We start from the raw sequence: 15,291 nt of genomic DNA, 5'->3' as shown, positions 1-15,291 counted from the left end.
TTGACTTCTTCTGTCGTAGGTTGTCGCCAGGACGACGCAGGTTGTCACCAGGTGACGTTGGTTGTCGCCGGGTGCTTACTTCGGTGAACTCCATTAGTGACTACCTACGTCAACCGGCAACAGGTACCGGCGACTGAATTATCTTCAGTTGGCTTCAGTTGTCGCCGACAGGGTCGTAGCTTGTCGCGGGTGGACGTAGGTCGGCTTTGGCTGTCATAGGTTGTCGCCTGTGTGGTCTGAGTTGTCGTAGGTGGATGCCCTAATCGGTCGCTGGTTGTCGGTAGCTTGCCATAGCCTGACGTCGGCTAGGTGGTAGGTTGTGTAGCTTGTTGTAGACATTGTCATGGGGGGGGGTCCAGTCGCCACTTTTTCGGCAACCTGCTACGACTACGACAGTCGCTGGCAGTCGCCTAAGTGGGACAGGCCCTTTACTCCAGCATTTTATGTCCATCTTCAGTAAATGTGAGGTTATCCATTTTGGTGGCAAAAACAGGAAAGCAGACTATTATCTAAATGGTGGCCGACTAGGAAAAGGGGAGTTGCAGCGAGACCTGGGTGTCATGGTACACCAGTCATTGAAAGTGGGCATGCAGGTGCAGCAGGCAGTGAAGAAAGCGAATGGTATGTTAGCTTTCATAGCAAAAGGATTTGAGTATAGGAGCAGGGAGGTTCTACTGCAGTTGTACAGGGTCTTGGTGAGACCACACCTGGAGTATTGTGTACAGTTTTGGTCTCCAAATCTGAGGAAGGACATTATTGCCATAGAGGGAGTGCAGAGAAGGTTCACCAGACTGATTCCTGGGATGTCAGGACTTTCATATGAAGAAAGATTGGATAGACTTGGTTTATACTCTCTAGAATTTAGGAGATTGAGAGGGGATCTTATAGAAACTTACAAAATTCTTAAGGGGTTGGACAGGCTAGATGCAGGAAGATTGCTCCCGATGTTGGAGAAGTCCAGGACAAGGGGTCACAGTTTAAGGATAAGGGGGACATCCTTTAAAACCGAGATGAGAAAAACTTTTTTCACACAGAGAGTGGTGAATCTCTGGAACTCTCTGCCACAGAGGGTAGTCGAGGCCAGTTCATTGGCTATATTTAAGAGGGAGTTAGATGTGGCCCTTGTGGCTAAGGGGATCAGAGGGTATGGAGAGAAGGCAGGTACGGGATAGCGAGTTGGATGATCAGCCATGATCATATTGAATGGCGGTGCAGGCTCGAAGGGCCGAATGGCCTACTCCTGCACCTAATTTCTATGTTTCTATGTTTCTATAAAGCAGCATCTGCAGTTCCTTTCCACACACATCCCACATATGCTTTTTGATCTTTTATTAACTTATTAACTGGAAGTGCTATCAGTAATCCTCACTCTCACTAGGCTCGTGGATCCCAACTACTTTGGTACCTACAGATACAAAGTGGAAAATGGAGATACAGCGTGGAAACAAGCACTTTGGCCCATCGAGTCCATGCTGACCAGAGATCACCGGTACAGCAGTTTACTCCTGCACTCTGGGGCCAATTTTACCCAAGCCAATTAACCTACAAATCTGCACACCTGTGGAGTGTGGGAAGAAACCCGAGCACCCAAATAAAACCCACACAGTCACCGGGAGAAGGTACAAACTCCATACAGACAATACACGTAGTCAGGATAGAACCCGGGTCTCTGGCACCGAGGCAGCAAACTCTACCGCTGTACCACTGTGTCCTGACAGTTTACTTATTTCCAATTATAATTTATTTTTTGTCTCTGTCAATTTTTTCTTATCCACTGACTATAACATGGTTTCATCTTTTCTTCCTATTTCTTGAAAATAAAACTTTTCATTGGTCTCTTCAATGCTGCTTCCTAAAGTTCACCTGATTCTGAGATACCCATCTTTTCCAATTGGAAAAAGGCAAGGCTCTCCCTTTAAAAATAGTCATTCTGAAATAGAAGCTTTCAGATTCTTTGTGTCTTCGCAGCTCTCTATAATGTTTTTATGTTCAAAATTCACAGGAGGCCAATTAGGCCATCTGGCACATTGAGTCTACTCCGCCATTCAATCATGGCTGATCTATCTTTACCCCCAACCTACTGCTTTCTCCCCATAACCTTTGATATCCTTACTAATCAAGAATGGGTCAATCTCCATTTAAAAAATATCCGATGGCCTTGCCTCCAGTCGGCTGTAGCAATGGATTTCAGATTCACCACACTCTGACTAAAGGAATCCCTCCTCATCTAATTTCTAAATGTACGTCCTTTTATTCTAAGGCTATGACCTCTAGTCCTAGACTCTCCCACTAGTAGAAACATCCTCTCCACATCCACTCTACCCAGGCCTTTCACTATTCTGTAAGCTTCAATGAGGACCCCCTCATCCTTCTAAACTCCAGCGAGTACAGGCCTAGAGCCATCATATGCTCAACATATGTTAGCCAAATCATTCCTGGGATCATTCTCGTAAACCTCCTGGACCTTCTTCAATGCCAGCAAACCTTTCCTCAGCTATCGGGGCCCAAAACTGCTCACAATTGTTAAGCTGTTCACTATTCTATTGATTGTGTAACCTTACCAAAGGTCAAAATGAAACATTTAAGCCCAGGCAGGAAATATGGCCACATCCAATCATTTCCAGACAAGAGGAACTGCAGATGCTGGTTCACAAAATAAAAGAGAAAGTGCTGCAGTAACTCAGCTTGTCAGACAGCACCTCTGGAGAATGTGGATAGGTGATTATTCGAGTTGAGACTCTGCCCGAAACATCACCTCTTCATGCTCCGCAGAGATGCTGCCTGACCAGCTGAGGTACTCCAGCACTTTGTGTCCTTAAAATTCAGTTATAGACTGTTGAACACAAGGTATGATTGTTCCAGATTCAAGGATCGTTTCTTCCCAGCTGTTGTCAGGCAACTGAGCCACCCCACCAACAACTAGAGAGCTGTGCTGAATTACTATCTATCTCATTGGAGACCCTTGGACAATCTTTGATCTGAATTTTCTGGCTTTACCCAGCAGTATGAAGCTTGACTTCTCTAACTTCAAATAACCCTTTCAAATTCCCTCTCTCCATCTCCTCCCCCTTCCCAGTTCTCCCAACAGTTTTACTGTCTCCGACTACATTCTAGCTCTGTCCTGCCTTCTCCCCTGTCATCAGTCTGAAGAAACATCACCCATTCCTTCTCCAGAGATGCTGCCTGTCCCACTGAGTTATTCCAGCATGTTGTGTCTACCTAAACAAAACAATGGATGTACAGAATGCATTCTTGGATGGAATCACATCCGATTGTCTGCCTACTTCCTTCATGATGTTACATTCAAAGTGGAACTCTGACAGAATGACACTCACTCATCACCACTTTGCACTCTGCTTGGATTAAGTTCTTGGTGGGGGTGGGGGGGGGGGACTTACACTAAACATTATTCCATTTATCTGTACTCTGTTGTACGGCTTGATTGTAATTGTGTAACGTATTTCCACTAACTGGTTAGCACGCAACAAAAGCTTTTAACTGTACCTTGATACATGTGACAATATGCTAAAGTCAAATTCAAACTCCAAACCTCGGTTGAAGGAGGTGATGGTACACTACCTTTGCAAAAAGGAAGAGCCCTGTTCCAAATCGGCTTTCCTTCATTCCCGATGGCGCACATGACTGTAGCCAAATTCGCCAATTGATAGCCATCATCGCAATGGTAGGTAACAGTTGATCCGAGCTTGAAGTCCAGGCCAATGCGCGTGCCGTTCATTATGTTGCCGGGGTCAAAGCAAGCTTCCCGTGGTTTCTCTGTAACAAAAGACAATAAAGTCAAGCAAAGCAAAAGAGAGCATTGGGAGGACAAGCTTATAATGAAAAAGCAGATAAGCTCTGGTGTGAATTCTGGCTGGTGAGACATTCGGAACGATTACAAAATGATTACGCAAGTGCTGAAAACCATTCCCTCTGTGACATTTTACATTGTTGCAACAAGACCCCATGTGGAGCTACTTGTTCTAAAAACCTGTGCGGACCAACTGGCGGGAGTTTTTACGGACATTTTCAACCTCTCACTTCTGAGGTCTGAGGTCCCCACCTGCTTTAAAAGGGCATCAATTATACCGGTGCCCAAGAAGAGTAAGGTGACATGCCTCAATGACTATCGACCAGTGGCACTAACGCCGGTGGTGATGAAGCGCTTTGAGAGGTTGATCATGGAGCAAATCAACTCCTACCTCGACAAAAACATGGACCCACTGCAGTTCGCGTACCGCCACAACAGATCAACGGTGGATGCGATCTCGCTGGCCCTCCACTCCGCACTGGACCACTTGGACAACAAAAACTCATATGTCAGGCTGATATTCATTGATTACAGCTCGGCATTTAACACAATCATCCCCTCCAAACTGGTTACCAAACTCGCAGAACTGGGTTTCTGCGCATCCCTCTGCAACTGGATCCTCGACTTCCTCGTCCACAGACCACAGTCTGTTCGTATTGGTGGAAATGTGTCAGCCTCGATAACAATCAGCACGGGAGCACCTCAAGGCTGCGTCCTCAGCCCCCTGCTGTACTCACTCTATACCCATGACTGCGTAGCGAACCACAGTGCGAACTCCATCATCAAGTTCGCTGACGACACCACTATTGTGGGGCGTATCACTGATGGGGATGAGTCAGAGTACAGAAGAGAGATCGAGCAACTGTCCATATGGTGCCAGCGCAATAACCTGTCCCTCAACACCAGCAAAACCAAGGAACTGATTGTGGACTTTGGAAGGAGTAGGAGGGGGACCCACAGCCCCATTTATATCAACGGGTCGATGGTTGAAAGGGTCAAGAACTTCAAATTCCTGGGCGTGCACATCTCTGAAGATCTTTCCTGGTCCGAGAACACTAACGCAATTATCAAAAAAGCTCATCAGCGCCTCTACTTCCTGAGAAGATTACGGAGAGTCGGATTGTCAAGGAAACTCTCTCTAACTTCTACAGGTGCACAGTCGAGAGCATGCTGACCGGTTGCATCGTGGCTTGGTTCGGCAATTTGAGCGCCCTGGAGAGGAAAAGACTACAAAAAGTAGTAAACACTGCCCAGTCCATCATCGGCTCTGACCTTCCTTCCATCGAGGGGATTTATCGCAGTCGCTGCCTCAAAAAGGCTGGCAGTATCATCAAAGACCCACACCATCCTGGCCACACACTTATCTCCCTGCTACCTTCAGGTAGAAGGTACAGGAGCCTGAAGACTGCAACAACCAGGTTCAGGAATAGCTACTTCCCCTCAGCCATCAGGCTATTAAACCTGGCTCGGACAAAACTCTGATTATTAGCAACCACTTTCTGTTATTTGCACTACCAGTTTATTTATTCATGTGTGTATATATTTATATCATGGTATATGGACACATTTATCTGTTTTGTAGTAAATGCCTACTATTTTCTGTGTGCTTAAGCAAAGCAAGAATTTCATTGTCCTATACAGGGACACATGACAATAAACTCACTTGAACTTGAACTTGGCATGCAGTGGCCTTATCCCAACAGACCTGTATCGGGAACAGAGAGCCTGACCGCGGAGAGGAGGATGGAGGGAGACGACTGCAGAAGGTACCTCTCGGGGAACAAGGACCAAAGAGAACCGTGCAAGGATAGGGACGACAGTTTGCTGGGCAACTGGAATGGAGGTACAGGCTGCAATAGGCCTTTGAGGCTAGCTGCAGCTGGAACTATAAAATGTCGTCGAAATGCCACCTCTTGCATATGGACTCAGTGGGCTGCTCTGTACATTCTGTTCTAACCAGGACGTTGTGCTTTTGTATGGTGATAGTCTTGCTGAGCTGTTTGCTGTATTTCACTGTACCTTGGTACATTTGATAATGAAGAAACTGTTGAATCATTGAGCAGAATTGTGCTTGAATTGGCAACCAGTAAAATATAACTGGCCTTTGCAAATTTCACTGCGACTGGCCTGTTCTGATAAAAAGGTCATCAATCTCTAAGGATAACTCTGGTTCATCTATCCTCATAAATTCTCCCTGACATGTCGAGTATCCATGGATTCTATTTTCATGCAGGTTTCCAGAATCTGCAAAGTTTTGTATCTCAGCTCCAGCACTTTATTGGAATCCAAACTTAATTTTAACAGGTAACAGGTTTAACTGGAGGCAAGGATATCACACTTTAGCAATGTAAGTCAACACATTTATTTTTACCACAGAAACATTTGAGATATTTTACTTTTTTACTCTGGTGAATTCTTTCTATATCACTATTGATTAAAATCTAGTTAAAATGCAGGATGATACTCGACACCAAGACACCTTTTTATCATTATAATACCATGACCTGTCATTAGAACTATTGCTGAACTATTATTGTTTCTGTTTTTTTTAAATAATATATACTGAACTTTTTTGCTGTTTATTATGGTGTTTAAGAGTATTAGGTTTACACATCAGTTGTCTTGCTGCAAGTAATGATGGCACGGTGGCGCAGCAGTCGAGTTTCTGCCTTACAGCGCCAGAGGTTGATCAGTGCTGTCTGTACTGAGTTTGTGCATTCTCCCTGTGACCGTGTGGGTTTTCTCTGGGTGTTCTCCCAGTTTTCTCCCATATTCCAAAGACCTGCAGGTTTGTAGGTTAATTGGCTTCAGCAAACAATCCTTAGTGTGTCGGATAGAACTGGTTAACGCAGACTTGGTGAGCCGCATTGGCTTAGGTAAACCACTCAGGAACAAAACAAGTTCCCCCTGGAATTTTCCTGGACTTGCACGATTGTCTCATATACTTAACTATTCAGTTTCAGTAAAAGTATTATAAAGGCAATGTGAAGAAATCACAAATCCATAAAAGATTTTACCTTCAGGTAGAAGGTACAGGAGCCTGAAGACTGCAACAACCAGGTTCAGGGATAGCTACTTCCCCTCAGCCATCAGGTTATTAAACCTGGCTCGGACAAAACTCTGATTATTAGCAACCACTTTCTGTTATTTGCACTACCAGTTTATTTATTCATGTGTGTATATATTTATATCATGGTATATGGACACATTTATCTGTTTTGTAGTAAATGCCTACTATTTTCTGTGTGCTTAAGCAAAGCAAAAATGTCATTGTCCTATACAGGGACACATGACAATAAACTCACTTGAACTTGAACTTGAACTTGATTAATCAGTAAATGTATTAATATAAAGTATGCAATTCTCCAGTTTCTTTCCATTGGAAGCACACCAGTAGATTAAATGTACATTTTTAATTTTAATTTCCAGCATTTACTATTTTTCCTTTTCATGGATGCAAAAGGTAATTTGCTGCAAAATTAAAAACCCAAATTAGAGTTCAAATGTTACTCATGAAAAACATAAAATATATTCATAAATACATTATGGAGACCAGGGAGGTTAGTTTTTCCACATATGTGGATATGTGAAATGACCAGCCATAGTAAGTGGTAGAGATGGCTGGAATCACAACTTAAAAAGATATTTGGAGAGGTAGATAGACACAAAATGCTGGAGTAACTCAGCGGTCAGGCAGCATCTCTGGATAGAAGGAATGGGTGACTGAAGTGAATGGTTTCGGTTCGAGACTCTTCTTCAGACTGAAGATGAGTGTTGACGTAAAATGTCACCCATTCACCCAGCCTCAATGTTGAGACTCAAAAAGGCGCTGGTAAGGTCACATTTGGAATATTGTGACCAATTTTGGGCACCATATCTGTGGAAGGATGGGCTGGCTCTGGAGAGTGCCCAGAGGAGGTTTACAAGAACAATCCCAGGAATGAGTAGGTTAACAATAGACAATAGACAATAGGTGCAGAATAGGCCATTTGGCACTTTAAGCCAGCACCGCCATTCAATGTGATCATGGCTGATCATCCCCAATCAGTACCCCATTCCTGCCTTCTCCCCATATCCCCTAACTCCGCTATCTTTAAGAGCCCTATCTAGCTCTCTCTTGAAAGTATCCAGAGAACTGGCCTCCACCGCCCTCTGAGGCAGAGAATTCTACAGACTCACAACTCTCTGTGTGAAAAAGTGTTTCCTCATCTCCGTTCTAAATGGCTTACCCCTTATTCTTAAACTGTGGCCCCTGGTTCTGGACTCCTCCAACATCGGGAACATGTTTTCTGCCACTAGTGTGTCCAAAACCTTAATAATCTTATATGTTTCAATAAGTTCACCTCTCATCCTTCTAAATTCCAGAGTATACTAGCCCAGCCACTCCATTCTCTCAGCATATGACAGTCCCGCCATCCCGGGAATCAACCTTGTAAACCTACACTGCACTCCCTCAATAGCAAGAATGTCCTTCTTCAAATTAGGGGACCAAAACTGCACACAATACTCCAGGTGTGGTCTCACTGGTGCCCTGTATAACTGCAGAAGGACCTCTTTGCTCCTATACTCAAGTCCTCTTGTTATGAAGGCCAACATGTCATTCGCTTTCTTCGCTGCCTGCTGTACCTGCATGCTTACTTTCATTGACTGATGAACAAGGATCCCTAAATCCCGTTGTACTTCCGCTTTCCCCAACTTGACACCATTTAGATAATAATCTGCCTTGTTTTTGCTACCGAAGTGGATAACCTCACATTTATCCACATTAAATTGGATCTGCCATGCATCTGCCCACTCACCCAACCTGTCCAAGTCACCCTTTCTCATAGCATCCTTCTCACGGTTCACACTGCCACCCAGCTTTGTATCATCTGCAAATTTGCTAATGTTACTTTGAATCCCTTCATCTAAATCATTGATGTATATTGTAAATAGCTGCGGTCCCAGCACCGAGCCTTGCGGTACCCCACTAATCACTGCCTGCCATTCTGAAAGGGACCCGTTAATCCCTACTCTTTGTTTCCTGTCTGCCCACCAATTTTCTATCCATGTCAGCACTCTACCCCCAATACCATGTGCTATAATTATACCCACTCATCTCCTATGTGGGACCTTATCAAATGCTTTCTGAAGGTCCAGGTACACTACATCCACTTGCTCTCCCATGTCCAATTTCCTAGTTACATCCTCAAAAAATTCAGAAGATTAGTCAAGCATGATTTCCCATTCGTAAATACATGCTGCCTCGGACTGAACCTATGATGAGCGTTCTTCGGCACTGGGTCTGTACTCGTTGGAGTTTAGAAGAATGAGGGGGGACTTCATTGAAACATACAGAATAGTGAAAGGCTTGGATAGAGTGGGTGTGGAAAGGATGCTTCCACTAGTGAAAGAGTCTAGGCCTAGAAGTAATAGCCTCAGAATTAAAGGGCATTATTTTAGGAAGGAGATGAGGAGAAATGTCCCTAGTCAGCGGGTGGTGAATCTGTGGAATTCTTTGCCACAGAAGGCTGTGGAGGCCAAGTCAGTGGATATTTTTAAGGCTGAGATACATAGATTCTTGATTAGTACGGGTGTCAGAGGTTATGCAGAGAAGGGGGTTAGGAGGGAAAGATAGATCAGGCATGATTGAATGGGGGAGTAGACTTGATGGGCCGAATCCCATTCCTTTTCCTTATGACGTTATGTCATGCTGAGTTACTCCAGCAATTTGCGTCTAGGGTATAAACCAGCACCTGTAGTCACTTGTTATTACATTAGGACACTGGTTTGTTCATTTCGAGAAGAATTGATTTTTGTGCTGGGGTCATGTTAAAACTTTGGCACTTTGATATTTCACATATGGGACACAAAACATGCATTCTCAAAGCTAACATTTATATCTTCAGATAATGTGAAAGAATTCCACTCAGAAGTGTTTCTGAAGATGTAGAACGTAAAAAATCTCAAGATACAACATTCTTTCAAGTTGCCTATGAATTTTTGTAATCATAATGTTGTGATTTAGAAACTAAAAGACTGTCTTTCAGCAACACTTCCTTACAGTTGCAGTGCCCAACCATATATCGTCAGACCCCGAGTAAAGTGACGCTGATGTAGAAAATTCTGAAAATTATAAGAGTAATTTGTATAATCAAGAGCTCATGTACTGGGAAAGCACCATGGGGGAAAATGGCAACATAATAAAGAGGATGTTAGGAAAAGCGATAAATAGATTAATCAAGTGTAAATTCCACATGTAACAGGAAATAGGGGTGTCCATTATTGCAACCATTTGTTAGGGAAATAGAGGAATTGTTTCCAAATGACAGAAAACAGGAGATAGACACAAAGTGCTGGAGTAACTCAGCGGATCAGACAGCATCTCTGGAAAAAAGGAATAGGCGATGTTTCGGGTCAAGACCCTTCTTCAGTGAGAGTCAAGGGAAAGGGAAAGGGAAACGAAAGATCTAGAACAAATGAATGAAAGATGTGCAAATAAGTAATGATGATAAAGAAAACAGGGCTGTGGGCAAAGTGAAAAAGAGTTACAGACAACGAGACTCAACAAGAAAACTTTGAAGCTGGTACAACAACTTGGGTGGGGGAGGGACGGGGATAAAGGTCATGCAAGGGTTACTTGAAGTGAGAGAAATCAATATTCATAACACTGGGTTGTAAGCTGAAACAGGAAATTGAACGTGACCAATGGTGAGCAGGGCGTAGAATTTGCGCCCATTTGTTAGGTAAATGGAGGAATTGTTTTACTAATGACAAACAAACTAGATGTTGATCACTGGTGAATTGGGAGTGGGATGTATATCCTTTATTGCACCCATTTGTTAGGTAAATTGTTTTCCAATGACAAGGAACTGAAGGTTAAATGTCGATCAATGGTGAATTATTTAATCATTGTAAAATCCACCATTGTGTCATGAGAATAACAAAATGCTGCATGTGCTATGAATCTCGAAAACACTCTGGGTTCTCTCAGAGTGTTTCACTGAGCGCACTGTTAAGGCCTTGAATAAATCGATTTGTTTGGGAAACTAACCACTGCGCTACATATATTGTTTATGTCTGTTCCTATCCGAGCCATAACTAAGAGGGTAACTGGGTTCCAAAAGAAGCCAGATTCAGGGTACAGGTTAAACACAAAACTCTCTCCAACAGATACCTTTGTACTCAATGGCAAACCCCGCCATGCTGACGGAAGCATCGCTCCGGAATGCCAGGAAAAGGCTGTTGCTACTACTTTCTATCCTTTCCGGTGACTGCGATCCTTGGAAGCTGCCAATTAGTGGGCTGTTGGAATCCTCCCCTTCATAGATATGAAGAAAGTCATAGCTTGGCTCCATCTGGAAACTAAAGCAACAACAAAGATGAACAGAAGTTGAGGCAGGTGCGAGAGCAACATTTAAAATACATCTGGACAGGTACATGGATAAGAAAGGTTGAACTGGTTTAGTTTAGTGTCATGTGTACCGAGGTACAATGAAAAGCTTTGGTTGCGTGCTAACCAGCCAGTGAAAAGACAATACATGATTACAATCAAGCTGTCCACAGTGTACGGGTACATGATAAAGGGAATAATGTTTCTGTTGGAGTAGAGGTTTAAAAGAGTAGTGATTGTAATGAATGATTGTATATACAATTATGGAACCAGCATGCAAATTATTCGACGCTGACTTCGACACTGTCTTGTTCATCTGCATTGAGGCCGAAGTTACATCTGCATAATATCCACCCCATGGTGTCTTTAGAATCAACCATTTAAGTTCTTTGCACAGAATAAGGGGCTGGCTGTTGACGGAAGCATGAGAAGATTCGGCATGTTGCTGGATATTCTATTCAACCTCTGTACAATGGATGCATCACGTCAGCTTCGTCACCATCTTCAATTTGACTTGAATGGTTATGGGCCAGCCGCCTGTTTATGGGACTAATTTGCATGGGGCATCTTGGTCAACATGGAAGAGTTGTGCTGAAGGTCTATTCCCGTGCTGCATGACTCCAAAAGTGTGCAAGGCAAAAGCGTTGCCCACACCAAACACGGATGAAAAGCAACGAACATACAGTTTACCATTCAGTTACATTGTTCTTAAGTTCACAATTCATAGCAGCAGAATTAAGCCATTCAACCCATCGAGGAATTGACAACCAGTGGACATAGGTTTAAGGTGAAGGGGGAAAGATTTGATAGGAATCTGAGGGGTAACTTTTTATTTAAAGTTTAAAAAGTGTGGTGGGTGTATGGAACAAATTGCCGGAGGAGGTAGTTGAGGCAGGGACTATTCCAATGTTTAAGAAACATTTAGACAGGTACATGGATAGGACAGGTTTAGAGGGCTATGGGCCAAGCACAGGCAGGTGGAACTAGTGTAGATGCGGCATTGGTTGGTGTGGCCAAGTTGGGCCGCTGGGACGGTTTCCACTCTGTGTGACTATGAGTCTACTCTGCCATTCAATCATGGCCGATCTATCTTTCCCTCTGAACCTCATTCTCCTGCCTTCTCCCCGTAATCTTTGATAACTTTACTAATCAAGAACATGGTAATCTCCGCTTTAAAAATATTCGTGTATTTGGCCTCCGCCACCGTCTCTGGCAATGAATTCCACAGATTCACCACCCTGACTGAACTGCGCAACACTTTGCTGAAAATGAAGCTTTTCTGGAAACGTACCTTTTAAAGATGAGTGCTACAACATAGTCTGGACTGACTTTAATTCTCCAGTCACATTCTTTGCCATGAGGGTAAGGCTGAGGGTAGTTGGGCGACAAAATCACACCAGCGGGGCCGGTCACGTTTCCTCCACAGGCAGCTGTCACAACAAGAGAAACAAAATGTGAGAAGAAAAATAATCAAACAGGCTTCGCACTTACACAAAAGAAAGACAACATGGGGTAAATGATGATGGACACAAGATGCTGGAGTAACTCAGTGGGTCAGGCAGCTTCTCTGGAGAGAAGAGATAGGCGATGTTTCGGTCAAATCCCTTCAGAAGTTTGAAGAGGGGTTTCGACCTGAAATGTCACCCCATGACTGTTCGCCAGAGATGTCGCCTGGCTCACTGAGTTACCACAGTACTTTGTATCTATCTCTGGTGAAAACTAGCATCTGCAATTTCTTCCTACACATGTGGTGAATGAAGTGTGGCTTGTTTACTTTCAGAGAATGGCTGACGATTCACTGCACAAGGCTGATTGGAAAGGCTCTTAGTGACGCATCTCTGACAAAAGGGCAGCGGTAGAGACCCGAGTTCTATTCTGACTTCGGGTGCTGTCTGTACGGAGTTTGTACGTTCTCCCCGTGGCCGCGTTGGTTTTCTCTGAGACCTTCAGTTTCCTCCCACATTCCAAGGACGTGCAGGTTTGTAGGTTAATTGGCTTAGTGTATGTGTAAATTGTCCCGAGTCTGTGTAAGATAGTGTTAATGTGTGGGGATCACTGTTGGTGCAGACAGTGGGCCGGAAGGCCTGTTTCTGTGCTATCTCTAAAATAAACTATACTTGATAGAGGATAATAAATTACCTCAGAGCTTTATTCAAGTCAGCTGGGCCTTGGTTTTCTCTTGCACTTTAATGTTGCAAAAGGATAATTACTTGGACGCCCCACTGCAATCCATATTTTAACACTATCTCCTCACTTACAGGGGAATCTGGGCACCAAAGTAATTATAGTTCACTTGTGCTGGCAAAAGATGCCTGGTGGTGGTACGCCAGCTACCTTCATAACCGAATGAATCTCAGCTGATGCCAAGGCACATAATGGGCATCCCTTGACAGGACGCAGAGGCCCCAGCATGCACAACCCATCTCACCTGGCCGCGCACACCAAAATCTAATCAACAACAAAACTCTACTTGCCAACCAGGCAGGTTTCTAAGCTTTGTTTGGCTAGATATTCCTGGGGCACCCATAGTCAGGATGAAACATAGGTCTCTGGTGCTGCATTACTGTGCTGCCCTTTAATTTTATACCAATAAATAAATCCTCTGTCAAATGTGCAGGTTATTTACTGAATACACCAATGCCCAAACAATTCAAAAATAATGTTCCCCATCCAAAGGTAAAGAAAGTATACTGAGCAGTTTAATATACTAAATTGAGAATCTCTCATTTAAAATCCAGCTCTGTAGAGAAAAAAAAAAAACTTGGATCATTTAAATTGATCCAACCAGAATTAGATCTTTCAGCCCATCAAGTATACTCCGCCATTCAATCAGTCTGCATGAGACAATTTGATGAAAAATTATGAAGACATTTTTTTTTACCAGATTCTATTGAAACTAATCAAACATTTTCAACCAAAAGTTAATCTCATGTCTTAGCGGGTATCAAAAGTGAGAATTCCCAAGTCCTTTAATTGCTGTGCACTTTCAACCAAGTCATTTGCAAATCATTATAGCCATCGATGTACGTTTTGGGCATTCTGCCAACAATAGCCATTGCAATTTAAAATGCTAAACTGAATCTAATAGCAAAAATACATCTTGAGCTTTGGACAAGTTTCCAATCATATCTCTGGGTTTAAGTTCAGCTTCTTCAAACATTTTTTAATTGAAATTCATTAACAGTACAACTCAAAACCATCTGCCGCTTTTGAAGTAGCAGCACAAATTTTAAAATATTGTCTAATTTTATAACTTGCTGGCAGAATCGAAACTATCAATCTCCATCTGAAGAGTCTATCTTGCCAGTCTTCTTGTGGTTTTGAAACACAGATATCTTTCAATCTAATTTTGCTGAAAGTTTAATTAAAATCATGGCAGGTGATGTTCACCGTTTTACAATAGTTTGCTGTGAAAATGATTGCTGAAGGAAGAGATGCAGGAAGTTGGCAAAAATCTAGCAGAGGAATTTTTGTATCCTTGAGAGTTAATGCATTGTCTGATATGATATATGGTAATAAGTGATAGGAGCAGAATTAGACCTTTCGGCCCATCAAGCCTACTCCGCCATTCAATCATGGCTGATATATCCATCCCTCCTAACCCCATTCTCCTGCCTCATCCCATAACCCCTGGCACCTGTACTAATCAGGTATCTATCCATCTCTGCTTTAAAAATATCCTTTGATGGCCTCCCCAGCTTCCTTTGGCAAAGAATTCCACAGATTCACCACCCTCTGACTGAAGAAATTCCCTCTCATCTCCATCCTGAGGCTATGACCTCTAGTCCTAGACTCTTCCACGTAGAAACATCCACCCCACATCCACTCGATCCAGACCTTTCACCATTCGGTACGTTGCAAAGACATCAAACGATGGATACATCCTTTCAAAATATCCAGATAAGATAACTATGCAGCATAATAATTGAGAAAGGGAAAAAATCAATATTACAATTCAGCGCAGCATCTTGAATTAAGAAGGGTCAAGAGTGCCCGAGAAATCATGCTCTTGTGCATGTGTGTCTTATATCCTGCTTCATATCGATGGGGCATTATTATCACAAATTATCTGTTGGAAAATTACTTAGAATGGGTGCAATGGCATGGTGCC

General features: G+C 43.2%; 1 protein-coding gene across 1 annotated transcript in view; it reads right to left on the bottom strand.

The window, feature by feature from the left end:
• Positions 1 to 15,291, bottom strand: part of csmd1 (CUB and Sushi multiple domains 1) — a 501,649-nt gene that overhangs the window by 367,167 nt on the left and 119,191 nt on the right. The window contains exons 17-19 of the mRNA XM_033020497.1: positions 12,472 to 12,610; positions 10,965 to 11,152; positions 3,580 to 3,774 (exon numbers count right to left, since the gene is read on the bottom strand). Of these exons, the coding sequence (XP_032876388.1) occupies positions 3,580 to 3,774; positions 10,965 to 11,152; positions 12,472 to 12,610 (522 nt within the window). The remainder of the gene's footprint in view (positions 1 to 3,579; positions 3,775 to 10,964; positions 11,153 to 12,471; positions 12,611 to 15,291) is intronic.

This window comes from Amblyraja radiata, chromosome 5, assembly GCF_010909765.2.
Source record: "Amblyraja radiata isolate CabotCenter1 chromosome 5, sAmbRad1.1.pri, whole genome shotgun sequence".
NCBI classification, from domain to species: Eukaryota; Metazoa; Chordata; class Chondrichthyes; order Rajiformes; family Rajidae; genus Amblyraja; species Amblyraja radiata.
This window is presented reverse-complemented; position numbering and strand designations above follow the sequence as displayed.